The sequence below is a fragment of the Nyctibius grandis genome, chromosome 4 (assembly GCF_013368605.1).
Source record: "Nyctibius grandis isolate bNycGra1 chromosome 4, bNycGra1.pri, whole genome shotgun sequence".
In the NCBI taxonomy this organism is placed as follows: Eukaryota; Metazoa; Chordata; class Aves; order Nyctibiiformes; family Nyctibiidae; genus Nyctibius; species Nyctibius grandis.
Genome location: NC_090661.1, coordinates 98,787,815 through 98,807,824, shown reverse-complemented (window position 1 = coordinate 98,807,824; position 20,010 = coordinate 98,787,815). Strand labels below are relative to the sequence as shown.

At 43.0% G+C, this 20,010-nt stretch overlaps 1 protein-coding gene across 2 annotated transcripts in view; it reads right to left on the bottom strand.

Annotated features, from left to right (window-relative positions):
* Window positions 1-15,117: 15,117 nt before the first annotated feature.
* GRK5 (G protein-coupled receptor kinase 5) overlaps window positions 15,118-20,010 on the bottom strand; it is a 171,603-nt gene continuing 166,710 nt past the window's right edge. For both annotated transcript variants that reach the window (XM_068399598.1, XM_068399599.1), the window contains one exon: window positions 15,118-19,122. In XM_068399598.1, coding sequence (XP_068255699.1) covers window positions 19,066-19,122 — 57 coding nt within the window. In that variant the 3' untranslated portion in view covers window positions 15,118-19,065. The remainder of the gene's footprint in view (window positions 19,123-20,010) is intronic.

The following is a 20,010-nucleotide window of genomic DNA, read 5'->3' as shown; positions in this document are numbered from 1 at the left end:
GGTGAGTCAATGCCAGAGCGTCTTTGGACGGAGGGGAGTTACTTTATGGGATGTCCAGGGGAGGAACCAAAGGCAGGGAAATGGAGGGGATGTAGGTCATTTTGGGGAGGAACAAGTGTGGGAAAATAGAGGGATAAGGGGATAAAAAGGGCTGGTCCCATCTAAACTGTTTTCCTCTCGGTAGACTGGCCATGCCCTGTGCCCAGTCAGCACTGGTTGGAGGCCCTGTGTGTGTGGTGGCAGCAACGGGTACGTCCTGGATTTGCAGGGATAAAATTTATAGAATCACTTTTCTGTTCCATTTTGTTTCAGTCTGTGGCCAGCTGTGGGATGGTGATCAAGGCCATTAGCAGTGAAGCCAGGGCAGCTGCCCCAGGCTGGCCCACAGGTGTGTTCTATATCACTAACGTCAGGGTCACTATAAATGGGAAAGCTGCTGGGGATGGGGGGCTCTTTGCTTTGCTCTTCTCTCCCTCTTTCTCCTCTCTTCTCAACGGTTGTGGTCCCTGGAGGAACTTGCCACCACTCTATGGGCTGAGTATAACTTTGTGTCTTTTGTATTAGCATTGATATTGATTTTCTTATTTTATTAAATCTGTTTAAATTTCAATCCATGAGTCTCTCTCCTTTTCCCAGTTCCCTCTCTCAGCTGGGGAGGGGTCTTGGGTGATAGAACAACTGGTTATTGTTTAGCCCTGGGTGCGGGCTAAATGGAGACAGGGTGAGACCAGAGTGAGTGGACATAAGTGCCAGCAGCTGGAGCGGGACTAGGTGTCATGGGAGCTCATGTCTGTGGAGCCAGCTGCCAGAGCGAGTGTGAGTGAGCAACTGAGGGCTAGCACACACCAAACTGGCAAGTGGGTGAAGTTGCCTTTGAGCCAGAGGTGTGTATGAGTCTCTAAGGGTGAGCCTATGGGAGAAGGTGGCTATCAGAGGGACAAGGGGAGTCCGTGCTGCTGCTAGAGAGACCGTGGGGTCTGGAGATCTGTATGGCCAGCCATTTATATATTTTTATATGCATATGTGTGTGGTGTGTGTGTTCAGTGTATGTCTGCCCACTGGGAATACACACTCAGCCTTGCTCCTGGTTGGACCTGAGGGCACGGAGCTGTGGCAGCCCTGCTTCTCCTGGGCTGCCGGATCTGGGGGGGTTTCCCCCAACACGTAAACACCGAGTGGGGTGCTACATCCCCGCGCGCCTGTGCAGGGCTGCTCAGAGTGCTGCTTGTCAGCCACGGGGGAATGGCTTACTTGGTGCTGGCTGTCAGGAGATGATGTCTGAAAGCGCTTTTAACCCTGTGAGTTGCAGGCAGAGCTTTGCCTCTGCCTGACCTGGACAGTGGAGGGTCCACAGAGCCTGTCCGTGAGGGGACGAGGGATATAGCTCAGACATGCTGGAGCTCAGCTTCCTGCTTGAAGTGGGAAACACCACCTGCCCTGTACCCCCATTTCAAGGCTTGTAGCTGGTAGAAGGATCCCACAGCGCCAGCTTAGGTGGCAAGAGACAAGGCAAGGTGACTTAGCAGCGCAGGGGACGGCTGGAAGGAAAACAGTACACTGAGACAGGATATTTCTGGAGGGTTTTGCCTGTTGCAAACAGAGCTGTTCCCAGAAAGTGCAGATGATCAGAATACCAGGCGCTCACTGCATGGGAGCAAAGGGCATCACTTGTTAGAATATCGACCTGTTACCACTGATGTGACTTATGTGTCAATACTTACCTCTCTTTGCTTTCCTCTTCGTAGAAGCAATTTCCGTGGCCAGCCATGCAGAGGTGGAGAGTTAAAGCTGAGCTCATGTACTGTTAACTTCTTTGTTTGCCACCATTTCTGCAGGTGTCTCGGCCAACTGTGGTGAAGATATACTAGATGGAGTGGTTGTGAGAGCAGCAGAAGCCAAGGTGGGGGGGGCAGTTTGTTTGTCTCTGTGTGAGGAGAGAGGAAATAGGGGAAAGAGTGTGGATGGAAGATGGAGAAGTTAATGGGAACAGAGCTGATGAGAGGAAGGAAAGTGATGTGTTCACATCTAGACTTGTTACCTAGCACAGCATGCAAGCCCCAGGAACAATCAAATAAATACAACTGAGAGAAAAAGCAGACAGGGAATCAGACTGTCTGTGAGCAGGTGAGACAAGAAGTCACCTGTGTTTTGGGGGTTATTATGTACTTCCAAAAAGAGGAGAAATTACCACAGGTGAAGCTGCAGGGATCCCAGGAGTTATACCTTCCCCTCCCCTTTGGCTCTGTATTGCTGAGATCACTTGGTACAGCTGAGAAACCTGTCAGCTCTTCATTGCTGTCATGCTTTTACAGTTCAATTTGCCCCCAGGAAGCATCACCTGGTGAGGACAGAAGGGCAAGTAGTCCTGAGCCTGTTGAGGTACCCAAAGGCATGTGGGAAGGTCCCTTACTGACACTGTGCTTCAGCAGGGTTAATCTGCACACAGTTTGTAGCTCAACACAGTTCAGGTACTGAGCACAGACAAAACGAATGTATCTGGTGGAGCAGATCTGACCAGATCTGCATCTGTGACAAGCAGTCACCTTGTTTATGACTTTTAATATGACTTCTGCTCTATTTTTCCTCTGCCCTGGATTTTACTCAGCTGTAGATTTGCTAATGCCTCCTCATGCTTTAGAAGTTGCCATGGGGTGAAGGTGGGTAGATGAGGCACTTTGGGCTTGTGGATTAAGCACATTAGCTTAATGCGTCTGAAACACCTGGCGGTGCCAGTGCTGTCATCAAGTGTCCACCTTTAGTTTCCAGAATTAATCCCTTACAGAAGGGATTAATTCTGGAAACTTTTATACCTCTTACCTCTTATACCTCTTACAGCGCTTTCCTTGAAGATGTGCAATGCTGTAAATGTGCTACAAAACTGCCACCAGCATCAACAGATTCAGGTGAACTAATTCTAAACACAGACCATCTGCAAGCAGAGGCGAGGACATCCCATGCTGAACACTGCTGGCCCAGAGGGATCAACGCTTTCCTTGTGCTTTCAGTCATCCAGCCAGGAAGCTCAGAAACTTGTCTTCAAAAACAGGAAAAGAAACAAAGAAAGAAAAGCTCTGAGTGCCTTGTTCTGGGGAACACAGTGGCAAAGCTCACAGCTTCACAGCTGCTTTATTCCATGACACCAAGGGTCACACCTGTCTGCTCTACTTGAGATGCTCACGTGGGAAAGTATCCTTGTGCAGAAGGATAGCAGAGCGTCTGCACATGGCGGGGGGTTGGAATGAGATGATTTTTAAGGTCCCTTCCAACCCAAGCCATTCTATAAATCGGAGTATTTGTCAAGAACACCCACAGCATTGCTCCCAAGTCAACCTCACATGTACTGAGAAATGTGGGTCTTCTCTTGTAGCTCAGCTCTTAGATTGCACTTCCCTCTTAGGAGAGCAGGAGCTTAATTTTTTATTCTTTTTCCATCTCTTATTTAACATCCACTTCTAATGTTCTACTTCCTGAACTCTAAGCATCCCTAATCCCTTTTCTGTACTCCGATCTACAGTCAATTTAAAAAACACTCAGAAGCGCTGAGAGATACAAATGTAATCGTGGCTCAACCTAGTCAGTGAATGTTTGCTTCAGGTTTAAAGCTGGTGATTATGACAAAAATCTCGCTGTCTGGGCCAGGAGCCTCTGGTGAAAATCCAACAGTAAACATGCCATGTGAGGTAAGCATTTGACATCTGCAAATGTGTGCCATCTGTTTCTTCTTTTAAGAGTATTAGTCATCTAAGAAAGGAAAACTTGGATGCATGAAACTTGGTCTGAGGTCAAAAGAGTGCGAGTGAGATCAGGGTTTTTATTGCTGAGTAAAATGGTGTATAGATTCATAACCTACACACACACTGCAGGGTTTTTTTGCAAGTGGAGATGCTTGAAATAGACACAAAGTCATACTGCCCAGACTTGGGGGAAGTCTGGATGCAGAGGCAGGGATACAGCCCGGGCATCTTTTTATGGCTAGACCAAAGCCTTTTCTAAATGAGGAACTGAGTAACCTCAGAAGCCAAAACTTTTGACTCAACCTTTTGCAATTCCACTTCTGCTCCCACCCCCAACCACTCATCGCTGGGTGAGGAACAGCTCATTGCTTCTGTTCATGACATACTTTACTCCCAACTGGTGAAGCCTGTTCGTCTCCTTGGGCAGGAGGTAATGGAGCTGGTGTGCTGATCTCTCCTCTTTCCCACCTCTTGGCATTGCTTTAGCATCCCTAGGTTGCCACGGGATCTTCAGCACTGCTTGCTTCCCCTGCAATCCCACCTGGCTCTGGCTGACCGAGGATGTGGGCCTACCTTCCTGTTTCTGTTCTTAAGTGTTACAAACCGGCACTTCTCCAAGTTTAACAAAAAGTCCTTATAACTTAAAGGCTTTACATCACGTAACACTGGAGTGCTCTTGGTGCAAGACCGATGGCTGCAGGGAAGCACCAGGCTGTTCTGCAGGCACTAACTACCAGCTTACGAGGCAGCTCAGAGAGGTTTTTGCTGAGCTGTGGGCTCTGGCAGCAGGACTATTGCTGGTCCTCAGGCACACTCCGGCATGTTTGTAGTACAGGACAGTGTACTGGAGCAGTGACATCCCTTTAACAGCAAGGGAGAGGGGATTTGCTGCTGCAGTCTTTCTGGATTTTGATGCAGGTTGTAGCAGCTTTTAAAGCTGCAACTCCTGGAGTGAAGGAATTAGATGGAAACCTCTGGTTTCATTTAAAAATAAAAAACAGCAAATGCCCCTTGATTGTGGTTAGCTCTAAAAAATTAATTAAACCATCACAAATTGTATTCAACTTATTTGGGATTTTTGTCAGACAAAGCAGCCTGTGTTGGGAATGGCAGGTTGAAGAGTATGGCAACAGCCAGGCAGTGCAGAGACAAACCAAGGGTGAGGCACGGGGGGAATGCCAGTGGTACCAAAATGTTAGTAACAACATCATACAAGTAAATACAAGTAAAAATTAGTCTCAGCTTAGTGGCGAATGTGGTCACAGATGACAGCTTGGCTGCAGTGACCATGGGGTGATGGAGTTAAGACCCAGAGGAACCCAGAGTGAGCAGCAGATTTAGGACTCTGACCATTAAGAGAAGGTAAACCACGTTTGACCAGCCCGAGTGCCTACTCTGTCAAATGGGTTACGTGGCTGAAGGGGTGTAACATCCCTTGACTTCAGCGAGAGGTCAGCAGATTGCAGTCCCAGGAGTTACCCTAGTGTAGGTGGAAGGGGAGGAGGTTCTTCTCGTTTGTTGCATAAAAATATGTATAAAACTATGTCTCCTTCAGAGTGTTACAGCTTCATGAAGCCGATAGTATGGAATGAATCCATACTTCTGTAACACAAATTAGATATTTTTAACTAGGGACAATGTTTGTCCCATTGATACAAACCATTATTAAACGAGCATAGCTGTCCTTTTTGCTGCAAGGCATTTAATAATTTATATAAAAAGCGTGACACCATGTACTTATTACTTGGTTTTGGATCTGATATTGGACCCTACATCCAGTTTTGGATTTGGACTTTCATTAACATCTGTGTCATTCAGTGGTACTTTTTGAAAAATAAAACATTTCTGTCTTGTGATTTACGATTAATTGGGAATGTTATCAATTGTTCACCTTACTCATGATACTTAAAGGTTGGATATGAAAATAGACCAATTCTTATTTGTTGAAGGGATAGTGGAGAAAATGCAAATGGTTAGCAATAGTAGGGGCTATAGAAACCTAAATAATTCCTTGCACAATTTTTCTTTTGAGTCATTTACTCCCAAGGCAGAAGAACTGGGATTTGTAGCCACAACCTGTTCATGCAAACTACTATAAACAATGCTGGCTTATCTGACATGAGGAATGGTATAATAATGTGACTCTCCACTTAAAAGAAAAAAAAAAAAAAAAAAAAAAAGTTCTTTTTAAAAGAGTCTAAAGGCTGGGATATAAGGTGGGTAACTAATGAAGCCTACACGCTCCTGAAAGTCATGTTTCTTTTCACCGGAGGATCAAAGGATAATGTAAAGTTTCATGTTAAACAGGACAGAGCTTTGCTGAAGAGACAATTACCTTGGCCCCACTGTATACAGTAATGATATGGTACAAGAAGGAACATGGGATTGTAAAAGCACAGACTCTGTGAGCTCCGATTTTAGACTGCGGGAGAGTAGAACCAGAACCTCCCATTAACACAGGAACGTGGGACGCTTTTTTTAAAGCTCCATGCAGGTCACACATTGTATGTGGCACTTGCGTATTCGTTAAGCACAATGAGCAATTACAGATTGAAAGCTGCTGGTGTCTCACTTCAACCAGGCAAATGCTTTCAGGGGAGGAGAGGGAGTGAATTTTGATAACGAGAGGTTTTCAGGCTGCACGTTTAAACAGAAAGAGGGAACTCTTTACCGTGTCGACAATAACACTGCATCTGCAGGTCCCCTGCAAAGCTTCTATGTTTACGATGGATGCCATCTCCTAAAGCAACTGTGTCAGTGGCAGCTATTTTGCACAGCTCTTATTTCTCTGAATCAGATGACAACTGTGGGCAGTACCATGAATAACTTCATCTGTGAAATAACGAAGCTCTCTGTTGCCAGTGATGTTAGTTTGACTCCTGCTGCTCCTGTGGTTCTTTTCTCCCTCTTCTCTTTACAGGGTGAGGTGTATTCTGCCGCCAGTCAGGTTGCACATTACTTGTCTCTGCGTGGCTGAAGCAATTTAGACCTGGATGTAGTGGCTTGGTCTAAAGACTTACGGATAAGACCCACCTCACGCCTGTCCACAGTAACCTATTGGTCCAGGTGTGCCTGGAATATATCCCAAAGACAACTTTGGCTCAGAGAATATCTGAAAGATCTGGAAAAGAGGAGTAGTAAATAAATATTTTTTTTCTGCTAAATTGGACCAAGAAAGTCTCTTAGGAGGAAATTCGGTGCCAAGAAGCCTTCCTTGTTAATGCTTTGCTATTTTTTCTCAGGTACTGCTAGCAAGGCCACATTGTACTTATGTATTAAGGTACCGTTATGTATAAAACAACAATGCAAACAATCAGGGCTGCATCAGGGATGACTCATAGTTCTATTACTTTGTGAGCATCGTGACATCTCTACATGCAAATTGTTACCCTTAACCTCATATTTGAATTTGTGTGTGGCTCATTCAGAGCTATGGACACAGACCCTGATCCGTGATACACTGGTGTGGGTGTAGCTGAAGCGGTCGCTCACGCTGAGGGCTTTGCTGTCTGCCCAAGAATCGTTTCACCCTCAAATAAAAAAAATGCCAGAGCCGGAACTGGTAAAAAGTGGTGTTGCATCTTCGTGTTTGGATAGTGGAGTGCTGGATGTAAGTGTTTACGTGAGTTCTTTCTTCCCTTACGCCTGACCTGCTTTTGCCCAGCAGCCAGGTGGGGGTTGCTGTTGAGGGCTCTGCCCGCCAACCTACCATCTGCCACATAGTCTGAAGCACTAACCTGAATCCAGCTGATGGTCTCATGGATAAGATCCAAAGCTCTTTACAGCTCACAGTCAGTGCTCTGAATACGTGCACGCAAATATTTATGGGTGCCCTGGATGGATACGGATTTCCAGCTCGTCCACGTCATCCACAAATATTTGCACGCACATATTCAGAGCATGCAAATATTTATGGATACCTGGGATAAGCTAGAAGCCCTGGAGGTTGAGGGGATTGTAAACCCCCTCTACGTACCTTCCACGAGTACCAGTGAGCGCAGTAATTACTCCATGGCACGTGATAGAGGCAGTTCATCCCTCACTACCAGTGCTTTGCATGCAAATTGGCCACGCTGGGGCAGCGGATGGAGGTGCTGCCCCCAAAGAGCAAGAGACATCCACTGGTGCTGTGGACAGTAAGGACCCCCATGCTGCCAAAGTTCGTGACATACCAACTATATACATTTATCTGTTTCTAGCAGGTGATACCACTAACACATCTTTAAATCAAAACCATGGAGTTGTTTCCCTGACTGCCCTTCATCTACGATATTCTGGTTGTAAGCTGTTCAGGGCAGCTCTTGGTTCTTACTGTGAACATTTTCACAGCTTTGGCTGAAAGGAGTCTTGCTCTTACCACGGCCACTTGCCAAATCTGCACTGGTGCCGGGCTGTTTGAAGGCAGCGCATCCCTCTCCAGACATGGCTACACAAACAGCAGGGCAGTTTGGATCTCCAGATCTTCAGGGCCCTTCTCCAGCTGCACTGAGGAAGCCTGGTGGCATAGGACTTCTTGGAAGGAATTTTTTTATTAATTACAGCTGTCTACACCGTCTTTCTTGACCTGTGGGTTAATTGTGTTGACTTAACCACCTTTTGCCTCACTGAGCAAAAGCCCTTAGTGTCAGGGATCCCTAGTCAGAAGGGCAGTGATCTGCCTGCTCCGATGTAAGCCGAGTGACAACTCCTGTGTGTGGGCTGTTGATCTTCTCTAATTGCTGCCACGTCAGCAGTCACATTAGGCTGACTGAGATGACGGTATGAGACTGTAATCCCTGCAAATTCCCCCCCTCACCTGAACCCTTTGCGTTCGTGGTTTGGATTTACCGACCGTCTGTGAAGAGCTTTCAGAGGATAAAAGCAGCATTAATGGTTTGAGGGTTTCAGACCTTGGTGAAGGCATCACCTGCCAATGATCTCTAGGAATCCAGTTTAGCAAGAGCTGTGCTGCTCAGAGCTGTTAGGCTGTCTGCTGGCACCCAACATCACAGATTGTCAGGGGCTCGCTAGTACGAGATTGTGCATTAGAGGAAAACTAGAAGAGAGAATTATTCTGGAATACACATCGCTTCCAGACTCTTCTGAATCGCGCTGAAATGGAAGGACCTGCCTCAGTGTTGTGCCTGAGAACTTGCTATATAAAAGACTGCAAACCACTCCGTTTCGCTGAAAATCCTCCTGAGCTGGGACAATCCTTTCCCTCCACAAATGCCAGTTGCTCTTGTAGGACGATGAAACAAAGGCGGTCAAACAGTATTAGCATGTGCACCTTGCCCATCATCCCAGAATACCCAGGCTTCCAGGACGTTAAGGTTTGTATGCAAAAACTCTCTTTGCAATATATGATAACTAATACCTAGTCTTCTGTTAGAGTAATTCCCCTACTTCCTGCTAAGTTGATATTTGATATGATAATAAGTTTTGGGCTGTGTTTTGGTATGGAAAAGCTTAACTTGAAAGACTTTTATTCTGCTACATTATTAAGTTGATTATTAATTTTTAAGTTGATTATTAATTTTTAAACCATTTTTTAAAGTTTGAGGTAAGAAGGCGAGACTACTTTTTAGTCAAGTTTTAATGTTCTTCAATTACCTAACTTATTCCAAAAGTGCAACCACTCTAGGCAGGGTCATTAGATTCGCTGGGTTCCTTCCAGAATGAAGTGTGATGGAATAGAGACAGATCAAAAACTTGATTACTTTTCCCTTTACGTGGCATGTCCAACCCACTATTTCTCATTTGCGCTCAATCTTTTTCATTCATTACCAGCAGGCAACATGCCAAATGCTGATGATGGAGTGCCCTGCTGAGACATTGCTGGGCTCTGAAACCAGATTCGTGGCTGGACCCTCAGCGAGTATCTAGACTTAATTAGCAATTGTCAAAAACGGCATGAATGATGGCTTTTTTTTTTTATACTAAAGGCATTGTCAGGCATAATAAATGATTGCAAAATGTTCCATGATCCCACTGTGGCTGTCATCTACATACAGTATAGTCTTTCTTTTTATTGATTTGAAACAGTAATATAATACAAAACAGTTCTTCCTTCTAGCTGAACTACTAAGGCTTGTCAGAGAAGAAGCCATGGTCCAGTCTAACTTGGTGTACAGAAACCAGCTGTTGCTCCTGGTAGCTTGAGACAGGCTGGGCTGTCTTGGAATATCTGTGAGAAAGGTGGAAATGGCAGAGCAGTAACTTTGAAAACCCAGGGGACATTTAACTGTGGACGTGGAAAGGCGATCTGTTACATGGTGAATTTCTAGCAAAACTTTCTCTCGCAGTCAATAAAAGGACTTGCAGCATGGATGTTCCCCTGAAATCAGCCTAAAGACACCCTCTAATGTCAATGGGGGCTGGATCAAGGTCTGTCTTTGACTAATCAAGTAACTCAAGTATTAATTTGGCTGGTTAGAAAGGAGATAGGCATCCTATGATGGGAAAGAGGAGAAACCTCCACGCACATCTGCGATATGGTGCTGGGTAATGATAATAATCTTCATAGTTTTAAGATGTAGAAATGTATTGTATGTGAAAATTGCAATTCTTGTAATAATATGCAGCAATTCAGAGCAAGTTACCTGGGAGCAAGGAAAGGGGAAAAGGATAAAAAATCTCTTACAAGTGGGATCTGGTTTTACCATGGGAAACGGGAGCTGGAGGCTAATGAGATTTGAAAAGGATAAACCTGAAGTTCTGTTAATACAGACAGGTGAGAGACTCTTTCAGAAAATTAGATTTTCAGAGAGGTTACACGGGACTGTGGCAGTACATCAGAGTCAGTGGGAGGTACAAATGTTGTTTAACCTCAGCCCAATGGACTTCTGTTGAGAAGAGGGATTGGTACCAAACTCCTAGGTCTTCAGGGAATTTGGGTTAAGAACCTAAAACCTTCCCTAGCAACTGTTTATTGTACGGAAACATATACTTAAAGATCCTTTTGCTACTTAAGCCAGCATATTTTAATTCAGGTTTCTGTCTCCTTTCTGCCCCCAATCCTGCCTCTCCCTCCCCCCTCTATTTTAAATAGTCATCAAGAAATTATTTGGGACCTCCAGCCTTCAACCAACTTTTCCGGGATTTGGAAAGAGGAAAGAGCTCCTCATCACAGCTGAATAATTTTCCAAACAGAGCTTCGTTAGTCCATTGCTTGGGGAGCTCTTCAAGTGGCTACTTGAAAGGCCACCCGACAACCAGCAGCGGCTTCCGAGACAAACCCTTGCAAGAGTATTTCAATGAGAGGCTAATGGAGCTCAGGAACTATGAAAGCAAGAAGTCTAACAGGAAGACAAAAGCATTTGCTGATAAGAACCAGAACCCTTTCCTCACCCGCAGAGGACCTCGGCGCAGAAGCAGCTGCAGTGCTGTGGTAATGATTGGGCACGGTGAGGAGAGCGAAGAGTCCTGCAGCTCAGCAAATCAAGATGACAAAAAGGTGATTGAGCGTCACGATCAAGAGGAAACCCGGAACGTCCTGGACCTCTACAAGGGTGACTTCTTGGACATTTTCACAATGCACATTGCTGCTCCCCTAGAAGCATTTGTTCAAAAAAAATGATGCTGGAGCTGGTTACAGCTTTTCATGCAGTCCCAAAAGTCAGGGAGAATTGTTTCTGTTCAGCACCATTCTGACTTATGTAGTTCATGTATGGCAGTCCACTCTACACAGAAATGTGCTTGTTTGCGGGAGAAAATATTCTCTCCTTTTGTGTTCTTGATTAACATTGCATATATTTGTTTTCAATTATTTTCCGCAAAGAGCCAGTACAGTTGAGACGCAGTTGTGACATTATATACAGAGAGCAGTGTTCTAAATACACGCACATATTAGTTGAATTCTTAAGTTGCCTTAAAAAAAGGCAATTAGTGTCAGAGGAGCAGCTTGGTTTCCTATTGTGCAGTTTGTATTAGCTAATTTGAAGAAAGACTATTGTGTCCAGCCTAGTCACTTTGCTTGTTTTAAGCCTCTTGATTTTTACCATGTCCCTTTGGCCCAATTAATTTATGGTGATATTTTGCACAGATCTAAATAGTTGATGAGAAATGGTTGATTTTTACTCATTGCCACATGCATTCACCAGGTGAGTCATTGTGTTTGATGCATGAAGAAGCAAACACATACATCAGTCTTACTTTCAAATATGACCAACCGTGATGGTTTCATTTGCAGACTGACAAACCTTTGACTCAAAAAGCACTACAAAGGCAAAGAGGAAAAAATGCCAGATTTAAGTGAGAATTATGGAACTAAGTATGAAAGAAGGCTCCTTCCCTCTTTCCTACTGTAAATATGAGAACAACATAGCAAATTCTTAATGTAATCTGAACTTCAAATTGTTTGTTGTATTTTAGTGTTTATCATGGCCATCTAAGTATACAATGTCAGCTGCAGCTGAATCTTTTTATTATGTGAAATGTCAGTGTTTAATTCCACAGTGCACTGACTGAATGTCAGACCCAAAGCATGGCAATGTTTTTAAGCTTTCAGAAAGAACTACTACTGCCTGTGGGATCATCAGCAATAAATTCCTCATTACAGTGCTGGTTTGAGTTGGTGTTTCTCTTTTTGCTTTCAGACTTGTTTTAATGTGAATTAACAAGCCATGCTCCTGGCCAGACCTCATCCGTTCCAGTGCTGGCTTCTCTCCACCACTTTTACCTCCTTGTTCCTCCCATTTCTTCAGCCCTGGTGACACTTGCCCCAAGGTGTGTCTTGTCCCTTCTGCAGTTCATACTTCCCCTCTTCCCAATACTCACCTAGTTGCAGAAATATTTCTTCTCCCACACTGCCTCCCCATCTCCTGGGGCTCGTCTTTCTGTCTTTCAGAGTGTGTGAGTGAATATATGCAGAGAGGAGAGGGCAGATTAAGGAATCTCTCACATCCCTCCTGCCAGTCCCCTCAGGAAACAACCAAGAGTTTCCCCCCAAAAGGGAAAGGAAACAGATAACAGTCATTCCACATCCCTTCCCCAATCCTGGGATCAATAGGATCTAAGGGAACTGAGACAGCATACTGGGAGCAATCAGTCCTTTGTGTGTGGAAGAAAGCATTATATACTTAGGTTAAATGAATTTTTCAGAAGTCACAATTGCCTTACTGCTGCAAACGGAGGGGAGCAGCCAATTAGGTGAGATTTTCCCCGAAGGAAAATATTTTTTTTGGATTTAAATGAAAGCCTGAAACATATAATGTATTAGCAGATGCCATAGAGGGGATGCATCTGGTTTTCATTGTAAATCTGCCAGAGGTTAGTTTCTCCTCTAGGAGTGAATGCATTATAATAACAGAGTATTATGTGAGAGCATAATAATAACAGTGCATAAGGACAAGGGAACAATACTAATGGAACACAGGCAACCTTCATTCTTTCTTTTCCTAAGCACGTGGCTTTGCACTCTTGAATGTGTGCTTTTGAAGTTTAGTTTTGCAAGTCACTTCCTACCTACATGCTTTTTAAAAAAAGGCAAACTGCTGCCTTCCTGCTCCCGATATTTTAATTGTTATCACACTGCAATGACTCCAGATTAGCAGATCTGGAGCATCCCGAGCCTCTCTGCAGACCTCTGCCATTTAAACTAACAAACAGAAGTACATGGAGCCTTGCACTGTTCGAGTGCTACTGACGTTTGCTGACAGCAGAGGAACAAATGTTCCTTGAATTAAGAAAAAATTTAGCAGTGATAAACTGTAATAAAAAAAATAGAAAATCAGGTAAAATGTACCCAAGCGTCTGTAAATGGGCTATTCAAACTGCTCAGCCTCTGTGGCAGCGTTACTCTTCTCCACTCAGGACAAGTCAGAGCACCAATTTTTAATAGGCTGTATTTTATTTTTTTTTTTTTTACTTTTACTGTATACCAAATATGAAATAGAATTACAAACCCCAGCAGATTAGACTCTGACTTGCCAGAAACTTGTATTGTCTCCTCCCCCAGAAGCTCCCCCTGGACCTGAAATTGCAGAATCAGGCCCATTTATGGTATTTTTTTCATCTGTAAAGCACCCTAAGGGATTAAAAATGTTGACCTTTTTTTTTTTTTTAATTGGCTTTCCTTCAAAACAGTGTAATGACTTTCCTCTGAGAAGCTGTGCATCTCATGCTAGAGATAGTGGAAAAATCTTAAGGAGGATTACATCTCCCAGGAGGAAACATATCTAGATGTTGCTGTATTGAAAGGACATCACGTTACAGAGAGAACAAAACCACCAAGAACTGTTAGAGAAGGAATAAAATTTCATCTCACATCCTCTCAGGTTGTTAAAAATCTTGTGCAAAATGGCTTGTGTTTGTTTGGAAAGTGATAATATGCATGACCTGAATTTATGTGGTCTATTACGTTAGGTTTTACTGAGTTTAGCTGTTGGATGTAGCTGCTGCTTTCATGCAGATAATCTGTTTTCACAATGTTCTTTCATGAAACTTGGCGCAAACACTGTTTGCCATTAGCAGTCTCATAAAAATATTCTTTATGCTTCTTTGAAAAATTCTTTCTGCTCTTAAAGAAAAAGCACTGTACCACTTTCCTCCTGGTGATTCTCCAGCTACTCTTAGATCTTTCTGTACGGAATACTGAAGAGCACACTTGGTTGGTTGCTGTTGTTTTGTTTTCCTTCTCTAAACACTTTCTTTTGGACCTTAGGGAAAGTCCTCTGTGAGGCCTCATAAATCAGACAGTGCTCACCTTAAAAAAATAGTTCATGCCTTCTGAAGCTTGCATCCCTACTAATGATTTTGCCATCCTTTCCTTGAACTTATTTTTAAGGTCATAAAGAGCTATGTTGGCTGACAGTTTGCAGTGCAGAGGAAGGCTGGGGATCTGAGGATGGAAGGCAGGGAAGGACAGCTCAGGGGAAACACAACCCGCTCTCAGATGAGAATCTGGACCTCCACAAAGTGAGATACAGCCTCAGTTTGGTTTTCAGTTCCCTCGGTCTCTGTGGAGATGTGATGGGCCAGAAACCACAAAAGACAGTAATGTTAAAACTTATGAAGGCACAAAGGCACCTAGCAAGATATGGGTGCATCCCACTCTCACTGGAATCATCTTCAAGATCCCAAGGACTTGAGGAAGCTCTGTTTGATTACATGCCTCATTAAAGCAAAACGTATAGTTTTCATGTATTTAAATTAAGGAATTTATTAAAAAAAAACAAAGCCCAAAAAACAATCAAAACAGTGGTTTGATCTAGATACAGCAGCACTGTGACATTACTAGGACATTATGTACGAAGAATCCAAGCAGCCATAGAACACAGAAGCCTTTATCTTCAGTAACAATCTCAAAATGGAACTAGCTTCATCAAACAATGGTAAAGATCTCCCTGGAAAGAGAAACAAAACCAAACAGACCCTCCCCACCCCTAACCCTTTGGATACTAGAATGAATTTTTTTTTTTTTTTTTTACAATACCAACAGCCACTAGCTCTTCTAATTGAGAACACTTGCTTTAATTTATTACAAAAATGATCTGTTGACTCAGTTATGAAAGACAACTTTTAACATTGCTGTAGAAGTGTCTGCTCCTCTTATAGACTACAGTATTAGAAGTGCTTAAAAACATTTAGTCCTGGATATGCTCTTGAAATTCAGTCAGAAGGATATTCTGTGTGTGTTTATATACCAAATATGATTTTTAATTTTTAAAGCAGGTGAAAAGACTAACCCTAATATGAAACTGCAGTTTTACAATTTAATTATTAGTCAGATATGGGCAACCACATGATAGTTCATGAAATCTTTAGGTCTATCTACATTGCTCAGAAACACAAAATAAAGTTTTTACAACTTGTACCTTCAAAAGGCTAAAACGTTAAGTCTTTTAGAAGAGTGTCCAGTGTTTAAAAAGAAATGTAATTAAGGGAGATGATTGCATTCAATACACATGAAAGAACTCATTTCAGCTTGCTAATAATCATATTTAGCAGCTGCGTGTGGGGTGACGAGAAAGGAAAACGCATTTGTCATCCAGCTACTACCTGAAATGTTTCTCCTCTGGGAGTGAATCTTCTCTACAGGACCACTGGTTCTCCAGAAAACTTGGAGTTGCCCTTTGGAGCCCGCTGATCCCAGGCATGTGGTTGACTCTTTTGTTTCCATAGATGGCAAGTGAGTTGACCCAATGTTTGTCACACATGTGTCTTTGTGACTTCACTTCATTGGTTCCTAGGGATTCATTTGCAGGCTTGGCCAAAAAAGTTGAACCAATGAATGTTCCCTTCCTCATAATTATTTATTTCTAATATAAAAAAAAGAGGAAGTGTTTGTCTGAATGCCGCAATTACTAGCTAGCTCTTAAATAAGAAATGAATACTTTAACATTCTTCCTGTCATCTCATCTTCTGTTGGAGATGATGTCTTTACAGAAGCGCAGTGCATTCTGTTTCAGTATCCCTAAGGAACTAAGACAAACCAATAATAAAAAAGAGCCCTAATTTACAAGAGTCATCTCCCTAGTCATGTAAATAAGAGCAGCTATGTTAAGCCTATTTCACTTAAATAATAATACAAAGAGTTGATATTGATCTGTTTTGTGCACAGACTCCAAAGTGCTTTCTAAGATAGAGAGCATCCCTCCATGTTTAAGAATGGGAAAACAAAATTGCACAGAGGTTTGCCCAGGGCAGTGAAGAAAAACACAGGCAGAATAGGAATACAAACCACCACTTCTGGCTCCAGTACATAAACCAAGGAGAATACATTTGTGCCAGCAGTAATATTCACTTTAGTGAATAGGCAGCAATCTGTTTAGAATTGTTTCTTTCATAAAGCCCATTTGTCAGTACGCTAGCTTAGCTGATCCAGCTGCAGCAGCTTGTGTTTGTATTGTCACAGAGACGTTTTGGGGAGGTGAGTGTACAATGCTGTAGCATACTGTTGGCTTTCACCTCCTTTGGTGGTTTCCCTAAAGGAAATAGTTTGCAAAATTCTCTGAACCAATTTCTTTCTCTTTTCTTTTTGCAGTTAAGAGCAGAAAGTTATTACCAGCCAGCACTGCATAAACAATATTATTTAGTATAAAAAGATATTGTGTCCTGCCCAGCACACAAAAGTGAAGAAATGCCTTAAACTTACGCAGTCTTTCTCTCAGCTTTAGCAGGAGGGCGTTAGTCATTATTATCCTTACTGTAAATAATTAGTAGCATTTTAAATTGCAGGTCATATTTGTGGAAGGCTTGACAGACAACTCTGGAACCTTCTGTTTTCCATGGAGCCACTGAACAGATTGATTGTCCCAAACTTCACTGCCAAATGTACCTCCCCACAGCCTGAGACAGACTGGGACCATCCTCAGGCAGGAGAGCCTTTAAGTCTCTGCAGCCCACTCCATTCATCACTGAACTTTTCTTTTGCAGGGCCAGACAAAAAGTGGTGTTTTAATGAAGCTGGCACTTAAGTATTACTAATTTTGACCTGGACTTCTAGAGCTCCTACAGGCTACTTTGTACTTCATGCTACACACATGAAGGATGACGGTCTACATCCCAAGGACCAGACTAACCCAAGGATGTTCTTTCAAAGCAAAGTCCAGTCTTTTCAAAGACTGTATGGGAAATGCCTAGAAATGCTGGATGTATGGTCTCATCTGCACTGACAGACTTAACAAATGAGCATGACAAATACAAACTGAAAAAAAATAAATCACAACTAACTGTGGAGCAGAGGTTAAAACACCCATATCTTGTCCACAATGAAGTTAGGTCCTGCAGCCACCTGTTCCACGGATGTCCATAAGAAGCAGCTGTGTTATAAGGGTGTGCATTTATTGCTCTTCCAGAAAAGTCTACCTAGGGAACTCCTGACTGAGGCTCAGGTACATGGGAGCAGAGACCTGTGTGATGGCTGTTTGTGGATACCTACATGCCTCGTCAAACTGTTCCATCTGACCCTCATAGAGATGATGTTGTCTTTGAGCCACGGGGCAGACCCCATGCTTAATATGACCTTGTGTGTGCAATTTCCAGGTTACCCAAAAAATTGTGAGCAATATATGATGAACCAAGGAAGAATGTGCAGTAATGTGTGATAACAACTCTCATTGAACACTTGCTGAAGATACACACATTACAGCAGTTTCCACACTGTCCTCCTGTCCTCACAGCTTGTCTGTCTTCCTTGTCCTGCCCATGGTTTTATTAGTATTAAAGATTTGTTTCCTGTTTTTCTTTTTAGTTGAGGCATCTCTACTGAAAAAGATCAAGAGCAACTCGATTTGAAATGCGGGAGTCTGACAGATGAAGCAAAGAATTCAAGCTGGATCCTAAGGTCTGTTTGAACAACATTAAGAATCAGTGTCTTTGAATCAGATGCTTGACTGGGTAAACTAAGTTTGACTCTCTACTGCTGATGGCACTCTTAGCCGTAGTTTCTGGGAGAGAGGATGACTGCAAATTGAGATGGTATCAAACTGTTCTTATGGATAGCTGGTATTGTCTCCAAACTGCCAGTTACCAGGCATCCCTCATGAGGAGGGCCAGATGAACGCTGCGATATTGAATTCTGCAGCTCCCTAATGCTCAGTTTGATGTCCAGTACCTGTTTGGTTTGATTATCTTCACACCTTTCTGAGCTTCACAAGCAGGTTTTTGTTCAGAAACTACATCTGAGTCATGGCCATTCTTGTAAAAAAATCTCTTTTCAGATAATCCAGGTCAAGAGTGCACACCTAAGAGTTTACTATTTGTTATTTTTTTTCCTTCATGATCCCTTTGTCTAAAAAAGCCTCTCATCCAACCAGAGAGTGGGAAAAAATGTTACAAGACTTAAGTGAACCTTGAGACACTGTAGAAAATGAATAGGAAACATCTGAATCATAAAAGCCTGTAAACTAATTAGTGTTCATCAGACTACTCAGTAAAGATATAAAAATAAAAAACATGCTTGCACACTTCAGGATCAGATTGCAAAAGATTTCTGATTCTTAAAAAGAGCTAAGCAAGCTTAAAACAAGCAACCAGATATGAATGTATGCATTTTTTTGAAAGAATTTGTATTGTAATTGAAAAGGAGATATAGAAAATTAATCAATCTATCTGGAAAGCTATTAAATAACTACTCCTTTCTGCTCTTTTGTTATGTGCAAACCCACTTCAAAAACTATTCACTTGGAAGCAAAATACTAAAACTCCCATTGCAAATGCTCTCCAAGGTTGTACGATGAAACTATAAGTGTCTTTTTTTTTTTTCAGAGTTCCTGAACACCCACGGCTCCCAGTGCTTTTTGAATTTGGCTCCATGGGGCCAGATGCCAAGTGTCTGTGGAAGCCTGGCTGTGCAGGGCACTGCCTCGGCAGGGCTTCAGCCTGAGTTCTGGGCTCAGATTGCACCTGGTCACACTGTGGAAGTGAGATGACTGTGGTCCTTCTCCAGTCTTGAGTGCAAGGTGAGCTGAATAATTAAAAAAAAAAGAAAGAAGAAATAAAAAAGAAAATCCTGCAGGTTTTGTTGTTGGAGGCAAACCCTGACTAGAAGATTCCTAGGACTGTTCATTATCACTAGTGATATGTGATACCAATTGAGTCTTTCAGGGCTTGGATACCGAAAGAGTACAACAGTTCTGCTGCCCCAGTGTCATAATACTGCTTAAAGTTCATCAGAAGGATAGCAACACTTGAGGGGTGTGGCATGAAATCTCCCTCAACTGGTCTTGTTTTCTGTCTCTCCCCTTACTCACTCACTGCTCCGAAGGAGCTGGGATCCAGAGGGAATTCATCCCAGGCTTGATGCTTCAAGTGCATATAAGCATCCTTCTTCCATACCATCATGAAGATTCAGGATATCTAACCCTAGCATAATGTCCTCCAAGTATCAGGACTCCCTGAATGCATCTCTTGTCTTTCGAGGACTTTGCACTGTCCCCGTGTCTCCAGTGCTAGAGTCCTAGGGGTGCTGAGTAAGGAACTGTCCCAGCTGAAAGGAGAGCAGGAGAAGGCACATTTGCTATCATTCACTGTTGTCATATAAAAAAGTTATCCACCACTAGTTAAGGCTGATAGCATCTAAGAGGTGTAAGGCCATCTACAATCTATTTGCAGTTTGTTCACCAGCTTTCAGTAATGGGTTTGTTGTTATTAGGATTTTTATTTCCCAAGTGGGAGATAGTAAAGAAAATTTAGTCTTCAGGTGCCAAATTGGTAACACATGAGATGAAGCCCTTGGGCCAATAGCTGAAGGTTTATCAGATTTATCCAATGAAATACTAATGGGCTAAGCCTTCCCCCAACTGTCTTCTTTCCTTCCTCATGGTAATAAGTAGATATTATCACCCACGTTTTT